The sequence below is a fragment of the Gossypium hirsutum genome, unplaced genomic scaffold (assembly GCF_007990345.1).
Source record: "Gossypium hirsutum isolate 1008001.06 unplaced genomic scaffold, Gossypium_hirsutum_v2.1 scaffold_252, whole genome shotgun sequence".
NCBI lineage: Eukaryota > Viridiplantae > Streptophyta > Magnoliopsida > Malvales > Malvaceae > Gossypium > Gossypium hirsutum.
The window spans coordinates 11494-38094 of record NW_024402911.1 but is presented as its reverse complement, the minus strand read 5'-3'; the positions used below and the strand labels follow the sequence as shown (position 1 = coordinate 38094).

Below are 26601 nucleotides of genomic sequence, written 5' to 3'. Positions count from 1 at the left end.
AGAATGAGCATGTTAAGGTAGGTGCACCATAGATTTGTCCCTTTTTCCCTCCTTTTTCTTCTTCTTACTTTTAAATGCATCATCATCTTGTTGCAGATAGGACAATTCCATACTCTCGAACTTGAGCTTCAGCGACCTTTTGTTTTAAGAAAGGTAGCTAACCTTTTTGGAATGGTCTATATCATTGTATCTTTTCCTGTTTGTCCTCTTGCTTTGGTGCTATATCTGTGCGATATAAAAATTGTATGCTTTTAGGCATCTCTCACAGACTTCAGTAAGCAAACTTCTACTGTGATAGTTATGAATGTTGCTCTAGTGCTACACTTCATCGGCGCACATATTCCTGTATAGTTAGAGAATCTTTGATATTGTATGAATGATGTGTTGTTTATGTTCTACATGTTTTGGTTTTTAGAGATATGCCATGTATGTACATTTCTGACCGGAAAGATGTATCTCTGTCTCTGGCTGGGTGTTAGAAAAGAGGGATGGGGGCCATCAAGAATCTTTGAGAGGGGATAGTTGACAGAGGTCAAAGGCATGGACATAAGCTTGAAAAGTAAAATAGCTTATTGAAACTACATTTAGAAACTGATTAAACAAGAAAGCAACATTATCTAGTTTTATTCAAGTTATAGAAAGCAAGAAAATGTGGAATGAATCATGCCCAAATTATAGAAATCATTGAGAAATCTTAATTGTGATTCTTGCCTATCCTTATTGCAACACTAAATACTGACTAAACTTCTAGTTATATTCCCCGTAGCCGTTATTTCTTTTATACCCTTCTGAACAAAAGTCTTCTTTTGTAATTCATGACCTGATGGAATGTCATTATCTCTGCACATAATATTAGCTAGTTGCTTGGATTATGTTCTTCAACAAAAGTCTTCTTTTGTAATTCATGGACCTGATGGAATGTCATTATCTCTGCACATAATATTAGCTAGTTGCTTGGATTATGTTCTTCAGAGCTTTTGTTTTATTTATTAGTCTTATTGTTGTTCATCTATTACTAGTATTTCTGTTATTGTTTCTCTTTAAAGCGTACTGTCTTCTCTCTTTCAAAGTATTTGATACTCTCACTGAATTGTGGAGTTTTTGTTGCATATTTTAGAAAATATGGGACTCATTGGCATTAGATGTTCTCCGACAGGCCTCTGGTATGTAGTCTGACTTCTCCAATTGTCTGTATTGCTACAGAAAGAAAGCATCTTTGCTATTATTGTGCTTAGAGCTGATTTCTGAGTTTCATCTGTGTTTGATGGCAAATTCCTGTTATCTTGGTTAGTGTTTCTGAGAAGTGTTTTCTATGATCAGAGAATTTTTAGCTGATTTACCTCTGCACTTCCAGCTTAAAGTGTTGATTTTAATAAGAAGGGGAAAGAATCTCTTATAGCTTCACAACTACGGTTAAAGAGTTCATGATTAGGGCTGTTTGCGAGTTCTTATTTAGTAACAGACTGGCATATCTTGTGTCAGTTAAACTGGTAGTTTGTGGCATTAATTTAGGTTTGATTCCTTCATTTGGTGCTGTTGATTTTAGGCTTGGTATTAACCTTGTACCACCATGCAATCACATGGGTCTAAAAATGTTATCACATGTCATCATATAGATAAAGCTGGAAAAGCTATTGGTTTTAGTCCTGGTATTAACATTTTATCACCATACCCAAAAACTTGTCCAGTCCGATTTTGAATCTAAAGTGACCCTGCCTGGCTTAGAAATTCCAAAAAAATGCTTTTGTACTTTTTTATTAAAAATATTTATAGTACTAATCAGCACCACCTCATAAAGTTTTATCATCAACAAAAGTAGTCATGTGGCCTAATTTAACTGTAAAGCTTTAATCTTGTTATCAACTGTTCTTAAATTACATTTTATTGAATAAAACCATTAAAATTCAGGTAGAGGAGACTAAACCAACAGAACTGAAATAATAGAGGAACAAATTCAGGCTTCAACCAAAAAATACTAAAATGATGACATTCCTACTTTATATTTGTTACTTGTCACAGTGTCTTTGTCAATCTGCTTATCTCTTCTAATCGTTGAATAAGTTGTGTTTCTCTTCTCCCCCCTTTGTTTCTTGCCTTTCTCCTAAAATATGGTTTTGTCTTCTTGTATCTTCATTTGCTCTGTAGTTTGTCTTCTGTGTCTCAACTTCAGTAATGCAAATTTAGGTTGCATCACTTTTCTATTTGAAAGGTTTTTAACGAGAATGATTTAACTTTGCAATTACTGCTTAATATATTTCAGATCCTGGTGCGAGTGCAGATCTGGCTGTGGTACTAATGCAAGAAGGGCTAGCAAATATTTTACTTGTTGGTAAAAGGTATGTGCGACTAACTTGAAGAATGAATTTGGTACTTTGTTTTATATGCTTGTTAAGGTGATAATATGAAGTTGGGAGATTATCCCTTACTTTGTTGGGTGCCTGACATCCCTAGAAATCTAAGATGTGGAGTTCAAAAAATCATTTAATAAAGGCGTTTGACATCTATGGGATGATTTGTGGTGTTTCAGTTTTTTGGTGATAAGGATGCTAAAGTATTCCGCTTTGTAACTTGAGAATCTCTTCTGGTTTGTAGTAGTCCTCTTTGTAGCATTTCTTTCTAGAAAAGACAGGGTTGTATTTTTGTCTCTTAAACTTTTGTTAAGTATTGACGTAAATTGTCAGGAGAAGATTTTGGGCAAGTGTATAAGAGTGTTGGGAGCAAGTGACCAGTCCTTTCTGAAGTAGAATTCATCAGTTGCAAGTTTTTTTGTTTGGAATGAAATCATAGGTTGCATTTAGGAAGTACGTGAACCTTCATTTTAAATCATCCTTTTCAAAGTATTACTCATGAGAAGATGCTGTTACACGTCTGCTTGATCGAGTTCCTGTCTGCTACTTGCATATTTGACTTTCAAATGTTAATTTCTTTAGTATTTAATGGTGTACAAGATTTTTAACCTACTACCATTGTGGTATGTACAATAGTATGACAAGTACCCGTTCACGGATTGAAACTTCAATTCCTCGTAAGCATGGACCTGCCATTGCTGGTTATGAATCGGTATGTATTTTTAAAAAATTATTCTTATAGGTTTGGAATTTATTTCTGATTTAGAAAGCCCTGTACCTTTGAGATCATGTAATGAGAATTGGGTTTTGTTCTTTACCTTGTTACTTTGTGTACTTATTGATTTCTTTTTAACATTCTACAGGCTTTGAAGAAGTTCTTTGAGAATGTTCTACAGGTCAGTTATACTTGAATTGTAATATCACTGTTTTATATGATTTTAAGTGCGTTTATTTTATTTCTAAGTTGTTTTTGTGCATCTTTGAATAGGCTTTCCTCAAACATGTGGATTTCAATGTTGTTCGCTGTGCTGTTATTGCTAGTCCTGGCTTCACAAAGGTCTGAGACAAAGCCTTTTAACTCATTTCCTTTCTAATTGCCTTGATTCTTCGTTTACTTTAATTTTCCTTAGACAATAACTCATGGAAAGACATTTTACAGCAATTTTCTGTTTAAACATGTGTTACATTTGGCTTTGTTATCTTTTTTATTTCTTTGATATGTTTCAGGAACAGTTCCATCGTCATCTTATGTTGGAGGCAGAAAGAAGACAATTGAGGCCAATTATTGAGAATAAGTCGCGAATAATTCTTGTTCATACAAGCTCCGGATATAAGTAAGTTCGCTTTCTGCTTCAGCTTTTACTCTGCTAACTGTAATGGGCAATGTAAATTTGCCTCGCATCTAAAATACGTTTATCTGGGGATATATTAACAGTTCCATTATTTCTGGACATCTATATTCTGTGTCTTGAGAATTTCCTTGTACATTCTTAGTGAACCACATTATATTCTTTGCTTCCCTACTTACTTACCTTGCATTCAGTATCTATTTTGAAAAATCTGGCATTAGAATATACTAGTCTACACATTAAGAACTCTATAGAACGAAGTCCATCTACTTTGTGATCTTCAATAAAATATGGGGATTCTGAAATGCTCCGATCTGGTAACTGGACTGTAAAAGTTGATGGCTTCATTTGTCTTACCTATATTCCTTAGTGAATTCAGATGCCCTTATAAATTTTCTAACTGATGCTATTTTATTTCAGAGCTTTAGTACAAATCTGAAATATGGATCTTAGTGTAACTTAACTGTAATGCAGGCATAGTTTGAGAGAAGTCTTGGATGCCCCAAATGTTATGAGCATGATAAAAGACACCAAAGCAGCGCAAGAGGTATTAAAAACCATACCAGGCTAAGAATTTTATTTTTTTATTCATTGGTTGTTCCTTGTTTTTATTTCTTTCTTCTCATAACAGCTTTTTATGCTTTGTTTCCCTAATTTTACCAGGTCCGAGCACTCAAGGATTTCTTCAACATGCTTTCAAATGTAAGGTTCAAACTTAGTGTTTCTACACTATTTTTTGGTTGTATTCCGTGTTTAGAATGACTTAATGGTACTTTCATTTTTGTTAATATGTTCTTACGTGCATTAAGAGAATGAAAGTCGAAATGTGGTTTATCTTTTAATATATGGTGAAAGTGAAGGTTAGTTATGAAACAGAGCCCAATAACAATGACTAGAGTGACTTAACGATGGGCTATGGGTTAATTGTGTTTTGGGCCTTTTCATGGTAATTAAGTAGTTTGGGTTAATGATCTGCTGGCCAAACATATATAATTGTATACAATGTTTTTAGTTGATTAATTAGAAGTGAATATTAAGTATTTTATTACACTTTAAAACATTATAAACGAAAGGACATGATTCTGAATGAAGATGCTGCACAAATGAATGTGTCTGAATTGATGTTCATGGTGTCATGAATAGTAACCAAAAAATATGACTCTCTCACGACACCATGATGCAGGCACAACATCAAATGGATGTAATGTACAAATTGGTGCCACTCAATATTAATTATAGGAAGTGCTGAGGAACTGGAGCGGCGAAACAAGGCTCGATACTGTTTTAAAACTATTCTATTGCTATTTTTACTATATTGCTTGGTTTTATCATAAGGATCCGGCACGTCAGCTAGGACCAAAACATGGAGATGCCCATTAGCGAAGGCAGCCAAACACTTCTATTACCGACGATCCCTTCAGTTGTATATCATATGATCAACTCAATATTTGGACAGTTTTTAGATGAAGAAAAAGTAGCACATAATTTTTTCCATCCTGCTGTATGGCGAATCCTATTTGACTGTGAGATTGATGGAAAGCACACAAAAATTGCTGTGCTAATTCAATTTATCTGCTGCTGAGCAATATGTCTTATGCATGAATACGTAGAACCTCGGAACGGATAGTCACTTTGTACACGCATCTGGTCCTATTTTAGGATTTTGACCATGTTATTTACACCAGTGACACAGTAAAAGGAAAAACAAAACACGACTGCTAAATGGATTGGCCAAATCTATATGACATTAGAGGTTGGGGTGTGTGTTCACTATTTGTATCATTCTCGGGTCGGCCTCTTTCTTTCATAGCTTTTTGTTATTTAATTGCTGACTTCGCATGCAGATCGGAGTAATTACGAGGCAAAAGTATGTCGTTGGTGAACTCGTAAGAATTCGGGGGGGCACTGCTCACATTTTTCGTCTATGCACGTATCAGGGGAACGTGAGTATTCGGTTGCTGCATTTGTCTTTTCTTTATATTAATTTCCGTTACACTCATTTCACATCCTTCAGAACTGGCACAGCTGACCGGCATTGCGGGCATCCTTCGTTTCCCCTCTTCCGGATCTGGAAGACATCGAATGTAGGGGTACCTTTTCTGCATATGTTCGGTTCCGGCTCGAGATTTATACTGTACTCATTTTCTCCCCTTTTCGTCATATATATATATATGTTTATCAGTATTGAACTGTATCATATCAGATACAGCAGTATTTAATCACTCTAGAAGTGTACATTATTTCATTCAGTGTGTTATGGAAATAAAACCCTAGTTTAATATTTGTTAAATAAATCTTTAATGGATGATTGTTGGATAAGTTAAACTAGAAATCGAGACCACCAATTCAATTTTAAAAATTTGATTGGAGCTTGGTTTTGGATTTTAATTTTCTTATTTCTCGTTTAAATATTTAATCGACTTGATAATACAAATCTCAATTCCATCATGAAAGTTATTTGTTTATATTTTTTTAATATCATTTAATACATATTATTTTTTGTCATTTAAATTAAATTTCTTACTAAAGTCAATCCAATTATTGAACCACTGAAGAAAATGATTAATTCTTTTTGTTAAAAGTTAATATTCGATTCAATTTTTTATTTATTGAAACATAATAAATGATAAAGAAAAAACCAAAAAAATGCAGAGTATTTGGCTCTTCTCAACCGTTGAAGTATTTCATTGAATCCACAGTCTTGTAACGTGGCCCCCAAACTCTCCATGTGGCACTCATACATACAAATATGAAATAAATACATAAAATTTTAAAAATTATTGAATAATAAACATTTAAAACATGATTAATATAATATTAAAAACGTACTTATATATTATAAAGTACAAATATATGACATAGATTTTTAATTATAATGTTTTAAGCAATATATAGAGATAATTAATACGGTGATTTATTTATTTTTCAATAAAATCTTAAAATACAATTCACCCTAATACAGGGACTTTTAGTATTTACCTTTATAAAGTAAAATAGAGTATATATATATATAAAGAACACATATATAAAACGAAAAAAAAGAACTTTTCTGATTAGTTTTATAAATATTAATTTTATTAATTTAAATAAATATTCTTCGGTTAGATATTAACCAAAATACATTCATTAAGAATCGAAATAATAAAATCGATTCAAATTTTGTTATTTAAATTGATTCTCATTTACTTATGTATAAATTAGAATTTAACTTCGTCATGATTAAGATGACTGAATTAAAAATAATAGAAATCATTGAAGAAAATACAAAATTAAGATACTGTAAACAAATATGAATCGATCGATATCTAGTTAAAATTTGATCAACATATTTTTATAATTTTTTAGATTATTTTCAAATGTATTTATTCACAACCGACAACAGGTTACTTTTACACCTATACACCAAGTCAATAATCATACGTGTTTCACTTTTTTTTATAGAAGGAAGAAATAATTCAAGGCAAAATATTGGAAATATAAGGTTAAAAATACTGGAGAGGTCTAACTATAAGCTTGATCAAATTATATTCTATTATTAAAAAAGAATTAAATAAGTTAATTGTAATAGAATAATATACTTATAAAATGTCTTGAAAATTTTTTTTCATTTCCAATTAATTTCAAACCGAAGATTTCATTTACAGAACCAAAAATAAAAAAATAATTCTATAAAAAATAAAGAATTTTAAAATAGTAAATATTAACTCTATTTTAATTTGAATATTATAATTTTTTTTTTTTGATTTAACGTATAGGGACTAATGCCTCATTTCTGAGTAATACAGGCGTCTCCATAGTAGTTTTCCATTTAAATAATAAAAAAATCATATAATTAATAAAAGAAAAAAAAGAGCTTTTTTTATTCCTGTGGATCTTGCTCACAATAACACATGGACAGGGAGATGGTCCCAAACATTCGTTTCTTTCCCTTTCTCTTCCCTTCCAAGTTTCCACTTTGATTCTCTTTAACGGAAAAACCAGAGCCCCAAACTCATACGTTTTCTAACACCTTCCCTTTCAGACCAGTCCTTGCCCCAAATCTTTGTCACAAAAACCCCAAAAAAAACGTGGAAGGTCCCATTGATAAAATAACCCATTTCGAAAACCAATCCCAACCATGCTATTTGAACAAAAAAGGCTAGTTGTCCTCAAAACTCAATCTTGTACAACGGTACCCGTTGTGCTTGTCAATTGGTGTTTTTCCAATGTTGTGCCAACAGTTGTTTACTTTGTGGGAATTAGCTATTAACTGTTCTGGGATGATTATTATGCATTTCGATCAAAGAACATTTTGTCATTGATTCAATCGGGAGTTACTCAACCCAACTGTTTTCTTGGAAGCTACGCTGTGATGTGCTTCTTGGCTTTTTTTGCTCTTTTTGAGGTTATGAAGCTTGGTGATGGAAGAAATGTTTGGTTTAAGATTAGGTGTGGATTAGTCGTTTGGAGTTTCTTTGCTTATGCTTAGGCATGGCTGGTTGTCCCTTCTTTTAAGTCTTCTTACAGTAATGAATTCTTTTTAATGTACTAGAAATGTTAAAAAAAAAGGCATCTTGCCTTTCTAGGATTCGAACTTGAGGCATTTTTAAATGCTCCAAATGCATTTCAATGTTGTATTGTCTATATCTTTATGGTTTCTAGATGGACTTAAATTGAAATTCTAGCTATTTTTTGTGCCAAACTACCAAATTTTTAACTATATTCATTTAGGATTTTATACATTTGGAGGGACTAAAGCAGAAATTTTCCCACTTTAGGGGGCCCAATGGATTTGATATGTGTTTTCCTAAGTGGGGATTCTTTTTGCAGTCAACAAGTATGTATTAGATATGTTATTTGGATTTTGGATGCGGTGTAAGTGTCCGATAGTATGTATCCAATACGGGTATTTAGTGTATTTGGGGATCTTGGGAGGTCATTTTCGGAAAAATGTGCGGATATTTCAAGTAATGAGAGCTGAGCGTACATAGGATGGTGGATTTTCTTGTTATGACTAGGATTAGAGCATAAAGTCTGGTTAAGTGTTTTTGTAAGCTATTAGTTCCGTGGTGTATCTATATGGGTATATTTAGTTTTTATTCAATGTTTTCTAATTTGAAGGACCTTAGAGGTCATTTTCAATCCATGTTCAATATGTGCTGTGGTATTTCAAGCAATGAGAGTAGAGCACATGATATGGTTGATAGGTGCTCGAGTTAGATTAGTGTCTGAAAAGTTGAGTGACCTTGTATTTTTATGTTGCTAATCAGAAGTCCTTGATAATGTGTTTTAGAGATGTATTAACTTTTGCATGCTTGGATCGAACCGTCTTTTATAAATTCTATTCTTATGTTTTGCTTTTACTCTAGCATAACATCGCAAAGATCGAACCGATTGAAGTACGATAACGTAAGGATGACGAACAAATGCACCCTGACCTTTTAGCTTCCTTCAGGGAAATGAAGCAGTTGGAATTAACAATAACATGACCGCTGTTTCTAGTATGAGTTGCTCGAATTTACGGACTCCTACTACTTTACTTTCCGGAAGTTCCGGTTTCCTTGAAGACAAAGTTCTCCCTATTTCGGATATTCTCAATGTTTCATGTCATAATACAAGTTTAGGGCCAACTATAACTCTCAAGTGCAGCAATTGTCGACTCAATCAGATTTTATGTCCATTTCATGGCAATTTGTCGATCTTCGAACAGCCCTGCAAGTGCTGTAGGTTTTCAGTTCAATGTAACTGCGAAAGATCATATTAGGAGAGATCATGTGAGTTTCGTAGTGGACATTGATGAATGGTAGCAACTTTGATAATAGCCCGGTTACATTCAGAGGGACAGACACAAACATATTGATATTCAATTTATTTCCCCGTATATACCGCAGTGCAAAAATCTGAGGCTAATTCAACCTCTCTTTCATGAATTCGTCCCCGGGTCGTCTTGCGTGACACTTCTCAGCTCCGAGCCTCACTCGAGATGCTAATGATGACTATCATACTTATATTAACTTCTTTCTCTCTTGAGACCGAAATCAAATATATAGGTGCTGGTGAGTAATTTTCCTTGCTTGCGTATTTTGTTAATTTCGGTTGCTGTTCCTTGTATTAATGCAATATTGTTTATTCTACTTGCAGTGGGTTCCTTGCTGATCTTGGTGGGTTATATTGCATTAGTATGGGATATTTTCTATCTCTTGGTGCAAGTAAGTTGCGTCCCTCATGAGCTTATCGTTTCATTCTTTCTTTATACGTTCTCCCTTCATTTTCCGGATATATTATAAAGATTCAAGTATAGATTGATCGAGGACCTTCTATTGTCAAGAACTGATGATATTACGTTTTATAATACCCTTCTTTTCGATGAACTGAAAATGCTTATATTCAGTATTTGTGCATCATGACGAAAAAAAAAAACGGAGCTTGAAGTATTCGACATTTCGTATATAACCTGCTTGGTATGTACTTTTAGTGTGAGTTCAGATAAACGGCTTCGCAACGAAGATAGCATTTTACGGAGGATCAGAAATAGAAGAAAGTCAAGAACACTGGATAAAGTATTTCTTTCTCATAAGAACAAATAGCCTATTTTTTAATCAACTCAAGTATTTCTCTCTGATTTAGTCCTTTAGTACAGTTGCAGTACACTAATGTGCTTTTCTTTACCAGGTGAGAAATACTCATGTACACGTGGAATTGCAGCGCATTGGATGTTGACAACCACTCTAAAGCAGAACCTGGTCATGGTTGTTTCCAACTTCCATTGGGCCCTGTAATGGATCTGTTCGTGGGGGTGGGTCATCGAGGAAGCGAAAGCAGCTACGTGAGACAGAATTAAGTTTTCACAAGCAAGTCTCCAGTGAAAAGGTAGATTCTATCAATATCGTTGTTAACACTCGAGGGATCTTGTTTGACATGTCTGCAATTTATTTTAGTTACTAGTCATTCTTAAGTGAGTCCAGTATGCAAATTGTTTTGACATGTCTGCAGAATCGAGTTACCTGTACTTGGTAATATGACTGTTATCAATGGCCAAGTAATGTAGTTTACCTAAAACTGTGTTGGTTGTCCAAACTGAAGTACTAACATGAGTCGAGTATCCAATGATCCTCCAAATATATCTGAAAAGGAAACGGTAAAAAGACCTTTCCAGTCCCTCTCAGTTTTGAAATTGAGCAAATTGGTCCTTTCAAAAAATTGGAGCAATTTAATCCTTGCCAATTTTGAAAGTGAGCAACTAAGGACAATTAATCACGATGTTACTATTTCCCGTCAATTGTACATAGTTTTGATTGGTATAGTTACAAATTTATCCTTCGATGTTTACATATTTTGTCATTTTGAGCTTAATTTTAAAAAATTGAACAAATTCAGCCTTAACATTTACGCAAATGTTGCAAGATAAATTTGTTAAATTAGGATCAAATTGGCAGAATGTGTAAAGTTTGAGGTCTAAATTTATTATTATACCAGTCAAAATCATGTACAATTAATGGAAAACATTAACATATCGTGATTAATTGTCTGTAGTTGCTCACTTTTGAATTGACAGGATTAAATTGCTCTAGGTTTTTTAGAGTGACCAGTTTGTTCAATTTCGAAATTGAGAGGACTGGAGAAATCCTTTACCGGAAAAAAACCTAGAAAAAATTGAACATACCTGTAACGAGTATCAGGGTTTGATATTTCCTTGGGTAAAACCATTAGTAATCTGTCTCGAACTTTTGGATCTATAGGTTTCTAATCGCAAGTTTCCTGAATGTTATATGCAGGCCCTCAAACACAATACACGTGGATCAGCTAAGGCTGAGACGAAACATTGCATCGGTTCAAAAGATGCAGTTGCTATCCAGCATCAAGCATTTGCTCTCGATGATGATATAATTCCACCGCCTCCGACACTAGGTACGAACTTAGCTATTACGATTATTATCATTATCATCACATGTTGCATGAAAAGACATAATTGGAGTTGATTTTTTTCAAGTCATACTTGGAATTATACTTTCCACTATGCCGGGAAGGAAAAAAAGTCGTGGAGGGCTAGGGGGATATGCTTTTTGAATCACTGCTTTATTGTTTAAAGATTGTCGTGTAAACTCGTAACTATAATTAATACATCAAGATGATTTCTTACTATATGTTGAAGGTTAAAGTACCTGGGAGGTCATAGGGACCGGATCAAATTATTCCCTCTATTAAATAAATCAATTCAGTCTCTATACTATTAAAAAGAATTAAATAAGCCCAAATTGTAAGAGAGTTAACATTTATTGTATAAAAAAGGTCTTGAAAATTATATATTTTTTCAATTGCAATTCAATTCCAAAGAAAATATTTCATTTATAGAACCATAAAAACTTTAAAATACTCTATTCCGATTTGGTCTTATTTGATTCTTTTTAACAGTAGAGGGACTAATTTGATCAGGTCCCTATAATAGAGTGACCTCTCAGTTAAACTACCAATGTTGGCCCATTATCATGGCACTTTTATCGTCTATGTTACTCCGATTTAGGTTTGGGTGTTGAATTCGGATATGTGCTTGATATGAGTATGTTCGAATTTTTCAAAGTTTTTCACGTATTGAGAGGTCATATCTCCATAATCGTACTTGGGTATGTGTCATAGACGAGTGCTTAAATGAAACTAAAAGAGTCGGAGTAGTATAGTTAATGTCAAAGTAATGTTCTTTGAAATGAACTAGACCTTTCGTGTGATGAACTGAAACTGTATGCCTTTGTGTTCTTCGAAACCCTTGATAGTTATTTTATTTAGCTTACATGTTTTATGTTGAAGTCACTCATTTCAGTCCTGTTCCTTGCTCAATGCAGAATTGAAGTCCGGTTCGGAGATCGAGTTGTCTGATATACAGAAGAATTTCCAACGTTTATATGACTATAATGTCATGCTGAGAGAGAAGTTCGTAGCCACCCAGTCTTTGCTTCGCGATTTAGCCGCTAAGTCCCCATCTCCAACAACAGAAAGGCAAACATAACATTGCTGAATTTATTCAATCAAATGTTCTCTCCTTGTATCCCTAGATTTTCCTGGGGTCTTTTCAGACCTTTTCCGGAAGCAAGCAAAAAAGGGTGTTTTAAGTTTAGTCCTGTTGATTCACACAGTCACCTTTAGGAGCCGGCATTCAACAGGTTTGTGTTATTCGTTTTCCTATCCTTGGTATTCTTTGTACAAAGAAAAACGTGTCTAGTCCTTTATGTTCCATCCCTCTTCCGGCTCAACTGTGTACCTACTCCACACCACTGTCGGGATTGAAAGTTTCTTTCTGGTGTGATTGGTTTATGAAGCAAGCAAAAATATGCTGTTGTACATCGATTTCGTGATGGAGCTCAAGGCTCTGTTATCCTATGTAACCATGAATACCAAGGTTTTGTGTTGTAAGATAGCATATAGCATGAACCAGGAGATTGCAAGAGAGAGCTAATCACTTTCATAAGGAAATTTTCATTTTCATATTTGTTGATTTCATTTAACCTGTGTTTGTTGTTACACTTGACAATTCACATTTGTAATGTTTTGTATAATTATTTTTAAACAAAAATAAGATGTGGATTAGACATATTAATCATGTTTATATTAGGCTGAGTTCGGTTCGATTTGAACGGGGTTTTTGGATATTTTGAGTTGTCTATTATAATTTGATTCAGTTTTAATTTTTCATGTTAATTTTATTTTGACAAAATCAATTTTGTTTTTATGATTTTTGGACTTTATTTGATGAAGCTTCAAAGTTTTTTTAATAAATATTTTTAAAACTAATAATTTTCGAACTAAATAAAAAATAATCAATTAACTCTTAAAAAAACATTTTTATATAAAATTTGTGTTATTTTAATTTTATTTTCATTATCTTAAATATAAAATATTTGTTTTTACATCATAAAAAATTAGATTAATTATAAAATAAATCAATAAAATCAGCTAATAGGGTTATAACAAGAACCAAAACCATGCAGTCATGAGAAAAATAGCTAAAATATGAACTGAAAACAGCATGAAAAGAAGATGAATATACAAAAATGTCAAAATCTATATTATGCAAATTATTAGTACCTCAAAAATCATATAAATATAAAATACCTACAAGATTATGACACAAGAAAATACACAAACACGAAACAAATACACAATTGTCATGTCTACTCCTATAAATCATTCTTCACCGTACCTATCTCTCAAGCAAGAATCATAACACAATACAGATATCATACATGGGAGAAAGTTAAATGCTCTTTTGCACCTGCAAATATGACTCACTCCCCGCAAAAACTTAGATGTGTCTTCTGTTCCATGAAACCAAAGCTCGAAACTCGGGTTAGATGCAAACCCGTTTTCCAGAATTTCATCAGTTCTAAGTGGAAATACTTAGAAGACGATAATGTCACCAATTACAAATTACGAAAAAACGCAAGCAAGCAGCAATCAAGCTAAACTCACATTACCTGTTTTCTCCTCGAATGGAGCTCTATCTTTAAACCGATAGGAAAAACCATAACAGCTCCTTATCTACTGTGTTGTCTTCCTTTCACTACTTCTCGAATCCGTAGCCGAGCGCAAACCTAAAGCATTAGCAAACATTCGCTTTGCAGCTCCTAGATGTTCTTCTTTAGAGTACTCTTTGTTAACTCTATTTCGACTTCTACCTGGTATACTAGCATTGGTTGGTCGCTTTTCGGTTTGTTCATCAGAAACATTCCTCTCACAAACTACCGAAGTATTATGTTTACTTGTGTTGCTATTTGCTTTACTACATGCATCCACCGGTTTCCTCTGTTCAAGAACAGCATCCTGATGAGTTTCTGTTCTCGAATTATTATCAACTTTATCTGTATCATGAACACTTGGTTCATCAGTTTTACCCCGGTCTTTCAAATCCCGGGCACTATCGTCTAGATTACATAAGTTAATTCTTTGGCCTAAAGCATGTGCAATCATTCGACGAGCTACAATAGGAACAGTTCGTGGCTTATGCTTAACAGGTTCTCGAACCTCTCCAACATCCATTGCAAAAATCCGTTCTCGAGCAGCTAAGTAAGCTGCTTCTCTTTCCTCAAGACTAAGCTCAAACGAAGGCAAGTTTTTCTCCATTACTGAAAAACAAAAGGGCGACCTTTAGATATTAACGGCCAGGTTCAACACCTTAATATTATTAGATAATCAATGTAGAGAAAAATCACTAACATATGCAGACAAAAAAATTTAGAATAATAAGTAACAAAATCGAAAGAAAAAAGCGACTCGTTCCTGTGGCATCAAATTCAGATCAAGATAAAGGATCACTTAAATCCTGGAGAGACCTCTAAATAATTAAACATGTTCAGAAAATCGTTGAGTAACGCGTGTTACTGTAATTTCTAGCGATTACAAAAATAATGATAAGAAAGACAAACTCAAAACTAGCCAACACAACTTGACATAAAATGGATAAATAAATAGTGTGTTCCATCCATTGGAGATAATCCAAAGAGAACCAAATTTCATAAACAAAAGTAACAAAGAACGAACTGATATTTTATTAAGGTAATTAGATTTGTTTTGCTAGATATGCTCTTCAAAATCTACTCCTTTTTCCTTGGAGCACACGATGACAAAAATTGTACTTAATGACTGAAAAATTATTGGTATGCATATTGCAAGAAAGGGCACCAACTCCCTTGTTTTGGAAAGTGAATAATGGAGGACACTGAAATGGTGGGAGAGATGTATCCTTCCCCAACCCACCATAGTCCCCCATTTTTTAAACCCTCCAACTTGGTAAGATCTTGGAATCCTTCCTCGTCCTTATTTCACTTTTCTTTGGTACATAAAAGGGATATGAATATGATTTTAAAATAAACTTAAATGTGCCTCTTTCCTTCTATTCCATTTTTTAACCAAACAAGAGTGACAAGCTAATCCTCCCATTCCGTTCTCTCATCAATTTTCCCTATCTGTATTCCATATAGTTCCAAATGGGAAAAGGCCCATAGTAACTTGTATGGCATGCTTAGTTGCTTACTAATCCTCTATAACTAGCCCATAGAAAAGAGTGTAAAGAAATAGATATTCTCAGCTATACATGTTATTCTTATTTCTTAAAAATTGCCAATGACTTCTTGCTTCAATAGGGAAATCATGAACATGAACTTCACCTGGTTTAGTTCCTTCTCTTGTTAATATATGGCGAGATGCTGTGAGAGACTGAGGCTCATCACACTGCCATAGTATATCACTAACAAGAATGGAAGGTCTGCAAGACAAAATGCTGCCAGGTCATGAGCACCGCTATAACTAAATTTTCCAGAAACCAACGATAAGCAAACAAATTCCGTACATTGATGTCTCTGGGCATCGTTGCAAAATCAAATGCCGATCGTCTCCTTCACCAATTGATTCATGAGCAAATCTAGCCAATTTAACAAAACATCAATACTAAAAGCTAACTAAGAAAGCTCTACAGCTCCAAATTCGATTTAACTGATGATGCATTTTATCAGCCTATCTAGTAAAAAAAGAGAAGTACCCAAATATATCTGCAAGACGATGCAGGAGAAGCCGATTGTATGAATTCATAGGTTCCAACTCTAGGATCCCATCTGAGCTGCAATCCAACACTTTTTTCATTCATAATGATCATGATTGAATGAGACTTGTACATTAAATGAACTTCCTACAATTTTGTTGTGTTGGGATGTGAGGTTATTCAGTTACCTTGTATCATCCTGAAGGAAATTCATAAAAGCCTCCTCCATTGACAGAACTAGATGCTTGCAAGGAAGATTGTCCTTAACTAGAAACGCCAGTTCCTCCACCTGCATCTCAGTATTAGTCCACCAAAAATTTACTTTTGGAAAACCCCCAAAAGCAAATGGTCTATATAATTTCTATGCAACTTTTAAGAATTAACTTTGAGATGGCAATTATTCAGTAAATAAGCAGATTTTTCAGTTTTTGAGCACTAAAAATCAACAATGATGGTAAATAATAATTACCCAGAAAGCGAAAACGGATGGTTATCAAGTGCTTCAAGCCTTAAAGTATTTAGACACAATTCGATGAAAAACAAAAAAAAATTAACTTTTGAGACAGCACAATGTATCGTTTTACTAATTCAATTATTCAGTAAGTAATTGACTTCGAACAATAACTAGATAAACAGAATTCTCAGTTTTGAACACTAAAAACCAATAATTATGAGTAAATAATAATTACCCAGAAAGCGAAAATTGATGATTATCAAGTGCTTCAAGCCTAAACTATTATACATAATTCGATGAAGAACAAAAATTCAACTTTAGAGACAGCAAAATATATAATTTTACTCATTCAATTATTCAGTAAATAATTGACTTCAAACAATAAGTACATGAACAAAATTTTCAGTTTTGCACACTAAAAATCAATGATTATGGGTGAATAATAATTACCCAGAAAGCGAAAATTGATGATTATCGACTGCTTCAACGAATTTATGTTCCAATTAAGCCAAAAGAAAACACCTCAACTACTTACACATAATTCCAGACTTTTTTTTTAAAAAAAAGACAGTTTAAGAGGAAGAAGTTTACCATTGCGAACTGCGTAAAGCTCATGTTTGGTTAAAAAGAAAATTTAAAATTTTATAAGATAAACAGGTTCAGAAAATTCAGGGCGGGAAGAGAGAGAGAAAAAATAGAGATAAACAGGGAAAATTGTTCAAAGATCCGCGAGACTGTGTTTATGATGTCGTTTATTTATTTATTTATTTTTAATTTTCTTTAATTTTTTTGGATAATTTATACAGTACGCCTTTGAAAGTTGACGGACCGATAATGGTTCGAAAATTTTCTTTGAAATTAATAAAAACTAATTTTTTTTTAAAAAATCAACAGTTAAATAGATTGAATCAGTTTTGATATAATTTTATTTTTTAAAAAAATTTATGAATTTTTAATTATTTATTTTTGGTTCGTTGATCGAACTTATTGAATTGAGAATCAATGATCTAACTTGTTCAATCACCGGTCTAATTATGAAAATACTGAACATGACATTAAAATTATACCACATAAACACTTAAAAAATTATATAAAATTTTAAGTAATAATGTGGTACAATCTCAGAGTGTTAACTCATCACACTTTATATTTTACAAGTTTAAGAACCAAAATTGACTTAATATTTAAGTTGAAGTGCTAAAGTAGACCAAAAATTCTATTATCCCCTTTAATACAGGTACTAAAGTGAACCTAATTATCAAGTTTATGGGTCAAAATTACATTTTCTTTTTTTATAGAATACCTATTTCTAGGCATAACCTTTCAACCCTTAAATTGTGTCTTACTAATTATTGTAATAACTATTTTATCAATTAAGTTAAGGCTTAATTGACATCCTTTGAGATGATAGATTAGCTTAATTGGGGTTTTTTTAAAGATTTTTTATATGTTTTCTTTCGGGTTAAGTTTGGGTTTAGATAATTTTCTACTACAATCAATTTGAGTTTAAAGTTATTTTCAATCAATTGCATATGATGAGGCTCGGATATTTATAATATAAAAAATATTTTGAAACATTACAAATATCAAATTCAAGTATTACTGTGCATAATTGTCACATATGCTTCTTCAATCATATTATGCGCGTATGCTATGTATGGATTTTGTTCGATTCTTTTTACTTCTTAATTTATTGTACTTTATATTAGTTTGATTCTATAGTGTAATTGCTCGGGTATGTATTTATATTTGTGGATGTATTCTATTACCAGAGAATTGCAGTAATAAATCTTTTATTTAAAAAAAATTAGAAAATAAGTTTAATTGATATACTTAAAACATTATTCTATGCATTACTTTTAATATGATTTAACCAACCAAACGTTTTTTTTGTTTTTTTATAAATATAACAAAAAAATTTATTACTAATAAAAATGATCTAATTCATAAATTAATAAATCTTATGAAAATACTTTGTTAAAAAATAAATTTGATAGGAAATATAAAAGAAGATATAATTAATTAATAAATAGTTTTATTAAAATACTTGTTAAATAAATAATTCGATAACAAATATAAAATATAATTTTATATGATAATGAATATAAAATGGAAAGCCAGAAAAACAGAAAAAGAATCTGAAATTCTAAGTGATGTCTACAGCTCTGCCGTCGACGGCATGGCATTCGATGACGCTTCAGCGACGGCCTCCGCTTCCTCAGCGGCGGCGTCCTTTAATAGTCCAATCCTTTAGGCGGAGCGACTTCGACACCTTCGCTCGCCGCGTGGCCTCCGGCGAGGCCTTGAAGGACGCTTGGCGAACGGCCAACGACCGCTTCGAGCAATTCGTCTTCGAAGCTAAAAAAACCGCTGAACGGTTAGACCGCCAGTACTCCGTTTCCCGCCGAATCTCCTCCGTCGTTCAATCCGCCACTGACCGTGCTCGTGAGCTCGACCGGGAGTTCGAGATTGGAATCCGTTGGCGAACATCTACTATGGATTTTCGTAGGAATTGGCCTAGGGTTCGTGTTTTATTTTATTTCTTGGTCTAGAATTGAACTTCTTTTATTCATTTGGAATTTTTATACTAACATTTTGTTTGAGGATTTTTGGATATGGTTGCAGTACAGGAAGCAGCTGAATGATTTCTTAGAAACTCCATTAGGAAGAAGTTTTGCTGTAAGTAAGATTAGGCCAAATATCAATTTTACTTATTTTCTTGAGTTATTTTTGTAGGCTCCATTTCTTTGTTACTTGTTGCTCCTAAAAGAACTCCAATAATGCAAAAGAAATAGCGAACTTCAAAATTTTGTACTAATTTGATAAAAAGAATTGTGTATTTTGCTATGATACAAGGATTAATCCAAAGATTGTTCTTTAATTTGAAGTAAGTCATGCATTTTTATTTCCATGAAAGTTGTATCCTTGAATGTTTTATCTTTCGAAATGTTCATTGCATTTTATATCCAAGAAATCTAGAAAGCATAGCCAAAAGAAAAAATTTCTGCAGAGCATTTATGATAACTAAACCATATGTTCATCCACCCCCCTTTTGTTTTTGGTTTAACAGTGATTCTAGTATGAAAGAAATATGATGTTAACATGGGTTGTAGTGAGGAAAAAAATCCTTAAAAGTTAAAGGGGTTTGATTTGCAATACTCGATATCATGTTTTCATTATCTCTTATGAATTAAAGAGGATGAACAACTTATGTCTATTAAGCAGCGGATATCTGACATCACTGTCATTGGGTTTTAAGATTGCTTGTATCCAAGTTGAGCTTTATGTCTACTGTAAGTCAGGTTTTGGTTGAATAGTTAATATGTCCAAGTTGCTAGTTGCCTTCATTTTGGAATCCATGGGATATTCATATTATTCGTATTTGTTGTTTTGGGCCTAAATGTAAGGTGAGTGTTATGTGGTTTTACATGTCATGTCACTTGTACACAAGTTTGTATAGGTGGCCTTGCATTTGAGTTAGGTTCTGCGTATATTAATCTGTTCTGGGTAATATGCTTATGATTCTCATTCCCCAAATCTTTCTCCTATAAATTTAATCTTTTAAAGGTGTTTTGCTTCAGTGCGGAGAAAATGAGAGTGAATTTCTTTTGAAATTCTTAACCTTGGATAGGATCTGGATATATTGTATTGTGTGCTTTGGTAATTAGTTATAGTTCGTTTGCTACCTCATTTCATGTAGAGTTTTTTTCATCCATCTGCAGATGATTTTCTTCCTCTGGTTTGCATTATCCGGTTGGCTTTTTCGATTCTTAATATTTGCCATGTGGATACTACCATTTGCTGGGCCTCTTCTCATCGGGACTATTGCCAATAGTCTTGTTATTAAGGTATCAGCTATCACTTATTGCTATAATATGGCACAGATAAATGCAAGATAAAAGCGATGACTTTCTGTAACATATGTGATTCTTTGTAAAATTTGTTTATTTTCCTTGCTTTTCATCCCCGTAAAAGGTGATACTACGTAGTGTCTATCTGTAACATATGGAACAATAGGGTTAAACTCAAAGTCTAGTCTTCCATTTATTGTACTTGCTATTCTGATGATTACAGTTAAAGTAGCTCCTTCTTAAACTATATCTTTTACGATTACAGTTAAATTAGATTGCAACTTCTTGCATGTTATGCTAGTGAGTTCTTCAAGTATAGGATGATTTTGGGGCATAAGATAGTGCTAGTTTTACTAGAATGGTGTATTGTATTTGAGTAGATTTTTTGACTTTGTATATGGTTTGAAAAGGGAATTTGATTGCAGAAGCAAACTAGGGTGCATATATTCACGATACCATTCCAAATATTTTTTAAAACCTTCTTCATTGCAGAATTTTGTTCATTACATTCAACCAACTTTATTTTACCAATAAAACATCGTTTAAAATGGCAAACTGACCTTTTTTATGATAAAAATCGGACAGGGTGCTTGTCCAGCTTGTAGGAAACAGTTTGCTGGTTATAAAAACCAAATGATACGCTGTGCAAGCTGTGGAAACATTGTATGGCAACCAGAAGGAGACTTCTTTGGCAGAGATAGTAGGCGCACCGGTTCAAGAAAGTCCGAACCAGAAATTATCGACGTCGAGTTTGAGGAGAAATGACAAGATGGTCTTGGAAATATACAGGTATGATTCTCGCCTTGCCATGGTCCAATGAGTCTGAACACCTCCCTCCCCCTTTTTCCTAATCTCGAAAAACAGTTTTTACTCCATTTGCCATCAGTGTCTGTACTGTATATATTGTAGTTCTGAGTTTTTCCTGATGATAGAAAATGTTTCATTTCATAGCATTTAGCATGTAGTTTGAACTTTGATGTGAGGCTTAGATGATGAAATTTCTGTTCGATGTTGGACAAAAATTATGATTAATTTGTAACTTTTAAATAAAATCTATATAGAGTTGAATAAAATCCTCAAATCACTTATCTAGAAAAAAAATCAAATCGTTTCAACTATTTTTCAATTTTTTTTTAAATTTTACAAAGTTTAGAAAAAAAAAATTATTTTGGGATGATTCTCAAAATATACATAAATTTTGTGTAATGTTATATAAGAAATTTGATTTGCTGTATGTATGCACAAATGATTTGTTTTTGAGAGAAATTTGTATTTTGATTGAATTTTACAAAATGTGCCACTTTAAGTTTAAGTTGAGAAACAAATAAGCAATTTTAAATAAATTTTATGTGGAGAAAAACAAAAAGAAATGTTTAAAATACTTGAATGGATTAAAGGATATAATCAAGTTAAGTTGCTTTCTCTTTTTTTTTTTTTATCTTTTAGTCGAAGGATTATGTTTTAATTAAAAAATTAATTATATTTATGTTGAGAAAATATAATTGTTTGTATATTTAATAGGTAAGCATAAAATAATACTATATGGATAACGGTATTAGTCATATGAAATTTATATTAATTTAAGATTTATGCCTATTCTCATTTATATTAATTGTTCAAAAGGATTCAATATCCTATCTAATTTAACAATGTCAGTCAATACTATATTAAAATTTTAATATTTTAATATACAGTATGTCATCACTTAATTTATTATTGAGCTTAACATTTTCAAATAATCTTTTTGAATAATATATGACCCATTTTTTACTCTTTTAAACTTTATAAGCAAAAATTAACACAGAGGAACTTATTGAAGGTTTTTCCAATAAATTTATGAAAAAAAATCAATATAAGACATCTGTAATTTGTTTTCATTGAAGTTATTTGATGCGTATAATTTCCCTTTATTGTCTTATTTTTGTTTATTGTATAATTTTCCTTTTAATAAAACAAGAAACTTATGATATTGACATTATTATAGTGAACTAGTTTTCTAATGGTATTTAAATTCGACTAGACTAATTGATCGGATCAGAAACTAATTGAGGTATCAATTCAAAAAAAGGGTTAGATCGGTTAACTTGTAAAATCACTCAAAATCAGGCTAAAAAACCTGTTTAATCAATTTTTTTCTATTTTTTAGTTTTAAAATTTTTATGGTTGAATTGAGAATTGGTAATTTGATCAGTTTGACTGTCAATCCTGCCATTTACACACTAAATCAGCTAGCAAATTCAAGCAAGAAGAGAAGGCATAAACTGAGACATCTACTGCGTCATACAAATTTTTATACAAACAAAACTAACTCGGTACATTATCCATACATTACTGAGTCACAAAACGAGTCACATATTCATGGTGAATCTTAGCAGATGTTCAACCAAGAGTTAAACCATCTCTGAAAATGGAGACTTCGAAAACAATATTTGTTTTCTTGATCATCTTAAACACACAAACGTCTCCAACTTTGAGCTTATTTCCCTGTACAAATGCCCGCCAGCCGACGCTAAATCGGCTTGCCCTGTCCGAGCAAATAATCATCCTTACACGCCATGATTTATGCTTATATTTAAGGGTCACATCTGCTGGAATTTGCTCCATGTGTTCGTCGCAAAAGCGTTCTGGGATGCTCTGCATAAGGTTGATGATGCTTAGATAGTGAACAAAAAAGAAAGAAAACCGAGATTGATGCACCATTGATGCAATGTTGTATGCGAGTCTTTTTAGATTGATAGCTGATTCTTGCTTCATAAGTAAATAGTTTACGTTAATATGATAGAAAATGTTCATTCGATATTTGGAGATTTAACTGATGGCATCGAAGCTAATAAACTGTCAGTTTTTTAGATTTAATGCTGATTCTTGCTTCCTAAGTAAATAGTATTTGTTGATATGATCGAAATGTTCAAAATTTTGAGATTTAACTGACTACAGGCATCGAAGCTAGGTTGTATTCTAGTTTCTTAGATCGATGTCTGATTGTTTCTTGTTTCCCAAGTAAATAGCAGATGCTAATATGATCAAAATGTTTGATATTTTAAGATTCAACTGACTGCATGCATCGAAGCTAAGCTGTATGCGAGTTTTTCTGATTCATGGTTGATTGATGCTTGCTTGTTTAGCAAGTAAGAGATGTTGATGTGATCGAAATGTTTGATATTTCGAGAATCAACTGATTGCAGGCATTGAAGCCAAGTTGTATGCTGGTTTCTTAGATTGATGTCTGATTGTTTCTTGCTTCCCAAGTAAATAGTAGATTTTTATATGATCGTATCATTCGATATTTCGAGATTCAAAGGACTGCATGCATTGAAGCTAAGTTTTATGTTCCTTTTTATCTTTATGAAGCTAAATATGCAAATTTACGGGGAAAAGATCTTTACCGGAAACCCTCTCTGCAGAAAATTTGTTGTGATAATGACTTTGAACAACGGATGAGCCGACCTGAGTTTGCTTACTCTTTCAAGAGCTCTAGCAATGGCAGTTCCTTTGCTTGGAAGCCTTTGAATAGCTCGCCGTGCTGAAGTCTTATTCTGCATCGCCTCATCGAACTTTCCTGCAGGTAAGAACATTAGGTGCAATTTTGATTCAATAGCACTCCGGAAATATCTTCGATCTCTTATGACTTACCATCTCTGGTCTTAATTTTTCTTCTCGGAACTTGAGATCCTTTGTTCCTCTTTGAATATCTAATCATTTCATCTTCACTAGAATGATCATATTCAATCTGACTCCGAGCATTCAATTCCCTCTTGTGCCGACCATGACCTATTTTACTCCCACGAGCTGAACCGCGGATCAGCCATAGTAAAAACATACATAGATGTCACTAAATCATACAAATCTTTAACTTAGTAATGCTTGTAGGTATTGTACGTACTGCTAGTATGGCGATCATTTGAATCTTCGGGGTTCCGGAAAATAGTGACCCTAAATGATATTTCGGGTCCCTCTAGCTGTTCAAAGGCACAAGAATCGCCTACTCGTAAATCATTGTCGATTGCAAATGCCTTCCAACCACGGCCAAAGCTTGTGCAATGATATTTATTGTATACTTTGAGATGAATAGGCCAAGTTCTACCGTCTCGATCTTTAAGGATAACATCGGCCTCCTTCCAAGTGAAATAAGTTCTCGCGAACGTAAATGGAACATTCTGCAATTATTAGCTCGAAACGATTTCATTCAATTGATATTCAATATGTAATGCCAATGCGTCAGGGGAGAGCTTACAGCATGAAATGCGGTAATGTACGATGGCTGTATATTAACTACAAAGAATGGCTTTTCCGATCCAAAATGGTTAGCTGACGATGCCGATGATCTCTGGGCAGCAGACGTGCCTCCACCAGCCTGTTCCGGACCGATTTTACCTGTCGAGTAATATCAAATTCGAAAGAATAGTGAACAAAATCTGAGCTCAAAAAGAACATATTAAATCAGTAAATTTATATCATCATATATTCTATACTTCCATCTCTGCTTGACATTCGAAACTCTGATTTTTTCGCATTCGTAGCTCCCTGCATTCTTGTTCTCCTACGAGGCGAAGAACGTGTTTTCTCCGTTGTTTTCCGGGATGGCGATACGTTGTTGACTATTTCAACCACATCCTCACTCCCGACTTCTTCCACGTCCGGTATTTGGAGCTCCACATCAGGGTTATCGATACCGTTCGGGTATTCGATTTCGAATGTAGTCTGATCAAATATCATGAACACGTAAAACCGCGAATGACCTTCGTATCTAAAGATCAATAGGTTCCCATACTTCAAAGAGAAATAATCCGCAAAGTCTTTCCAACCATTAGCTAACCAAATCTCACCATCACATTTCATCAACTCTACTTTCCATTCTGGCCCCGTCGGAGCTTTAACGATTACGGTATTCGATAGATCGTCTCCGTATAAACTAACGAACCTTTTCGGCATGGGCTGCAACAATTTCAGAAAATTCAGAAAAAAAAATGCAGATAAATTAGAATTAGCAGAAAGAACCAAAGCAGAAACAAAGAAACCCAAGAAGCAAAGAAGAGGAAGGGTTATTACAAGCTTTTGAGTTTGGGACAGAATAATCCTGAAAAAATGAAGTGTTTTTGGATGATTCATGGATGAGGTAAACATTTTTCTTTTCTTACAACCAATGGAAGTGAGAGAGATTGAAGAAGAAAAGCTCTATTATGCCCTTGTATTTATTGTGATTACATTTACAAATTCTGACAAGAGATTTAATCATATGGTGAGATTATGTTCACTGCTGCAAGAAACACATCTAATGAAGATAATTTGTTCTCTTGACTTGTTTGACCAGCTCATGGTTTTGTATAACTTTTTTTTTACCCAATTTTCTTAAATGAAATTTGTCCCAAAAATAACTTATGTAAGTTGAATGGGTTTTTGGATATTTCATAATTGAGTTGTAATTAATCGTGCTTAGAATTATCTGGCTGGTTAGAAAAGTGGGAATATCTCAATAATAATATAGGTTCGAAAAATAAATTTAGTTAAAAATTAAGACCCGTTTAGTTTCGGGTAAATTTTTTTTTTACTCAGGCCTAACCTAAATCACATGCCTATGCTGTTTTTTCTTAATATTTTTAGTGTGATGTATTATATGTTTTAAATTTTTTTTATATAAAAATATAATTTGTTTCTTTTTGTTACGGTCGGATCAGACTTGGGTTTAATATTTTTAATATGGGTCAGGCTTCAACAAAATTTTAGATTCATTTTTCGGGCTAAATACGAATCTAAAAAGTTGACCTACAATTTTATATCGACCCAACTCATGATTTATTTTAATTAAATGAATGAATAGGTTATTTTTAAATGCATGGGTAGAAAATTTTATATAGATCCAAATTTGAAATGATGATTTTTTAAACTTTGAATCAGTTTTATTTTAAAGTTTAATTTTCCATGTTTTATGAACCTGAACATTTATTTTAATTATTATGTATTAGACATTTGATTTCATTAAAAAAAAACATTTGATTTCATTAATGGTATGTGACAATCTTAGATTGTGTCACATACCATATTTTAATAATCGGATCGATGATTGAATAAGCCAGATCATTAGTTTTTGATTCAA

The 26601-nt window shown here is 33.1% G+C and overlaps 4 protein-coding genes and 1 pseudogene across 11 annotated transcripts; 3 read left to right on the top strand and 2 right to left on the bottom strand.

Moving 5' to 3' along the window:
• Positions 1-5: 5 nt before the first annotated feature.
• On the top strand, positions 6-5077 carry LOC121226521 (protein PELOTA 1-like; the record flags this gene model as incomplete). Its single annotated transcript, XM_041110390.1, has 11 exons — positions 6-17; positions 97-153; positions 1118-1163; positions 2261-2336; positions 2985-3060; positions 3212-3244; positions 3337-3405; positions 3576-3682; positions 4172-4244; positions 4361-4399; positions 5033-5077. Coding segments are annotated over 11 exons (633 nt in total), but the record flags the coding sequence as incomplete, so codon positions are not given.
• Positions 5078-9161: 4084 nt separating this feature from the next.
• Positions 9162-13302, top strand: LOC121226524 (uncharacterized; annotated as a pseudogene).
• A 410-nt stretch (positions 13303-13712) lies between these two features.
• LOC121226522 (uncharacterized) lies at positions 13713-17403 on the bottom strand. 3 transcript variants are annotated; one of them, XM_041110391.1, is made up of 6 exons: positions 17248-17403; positions 16391-16491; positions 16203-16280; positions 16014-16085; positions 15832-15929; positions 13713-14790 (listed from the first exon to the last, which is right to left on the bottom strand). In XM_041110391.1, the coding sequence occupies exons 1-6, from the start codon at positions 17269-17271 to the stop codon at positions 14207-14209; spliced, it is 957 nt and encodes a 318-aa protein (XP_040966325.1). In that variant the 5' UTR covers positions 17272-17403; the 3' UTR covers positions 13713-14206. The 3 variants fall into 3 exon arrangements, with proteins under 3 accessions (XP_040966325.1, XP_040966326.1, XP_040966327.1); XM_041110392.1 differs by lacking the exon at positions 17248-17403 and having other exon boundaries at positions 16203-16293; XM_041110393.1 differs by lacking the exon at positions 17248-17403 and having other exon boundaries at positions 16203-16275.
• A 1337-nt stretch (positions 17404-18740) lies between these two features.
• Positions 18741-24258, top strand: LOC107909072 (uncharacterized). Of its 5 annotated transcripts, none has more exons than XM_016836455.2 (5): positions 18761-19178; positions 19282-19335; positions 20379-20504; positions 21093-21296; positions 23085-23388. In XM_016836455.2, exons 1-4 carry the CDS (start codon positions 18810-18812, stop codon positions 21270-21272), a joined length of 729 nt encoding a protein of 242 aa, XP_016691944.1. In that variant the 5' UTR covers positions 18761-18809; the 3' UTR covers positions 21273-21296; positions 23085-23388. The 5 variants fall into 5 exon arrangements, with proteins under 5 accessions (XP_016691941.1, XP_016691944.1, XP_016691942.1 ...); XM_016836453.2 differs by lacking the exon at positions 23085-23388 and adding an exon at positions 23912-24258 and having other exon boundaries at positions 18763-19178; XM_016836454.2 differs by lacking the exon at positions 23085-23388 and adding an exon at positions 23859-24258 and having other exon boundaries at positions 18763-19178.
• Positions 22736-25691, bottom strand: LOC107909071 (B3 domain-containing transcription factor VRN1). 2 transcript variants are annotated; one of them, XM_016836450.2, is made up of 7 exons: positions 25557-25691; positions 24980-25442; positions 24742-24881; positions 24391-24664; positions 24141-24296; positions 23894-24066; positions 22736-23141 (listed from the first exon to the last, which is right to left on the bottom strand). In XM_016836450.2, exons 1-7 carry the CDS (start codon positions 25629-25631, stop codon positions 22887-22889), a joined length of 1536 nt encoding a protein of 511 aa, XP_016691939.1. In that variant the 5' UTR covers positions 25632-25691; the 3' UTR covers positions 22736-22886. The 2 variants fall into 2 exon arrangements, with proteins under 2 accessions (XP_016691939.1, XP_040966328.1); XM_041110394.1 differs by having other exon boundaries at positions 24980-25631.
• Positions 25692-26601: the final 910 nt, after the last annotated feature.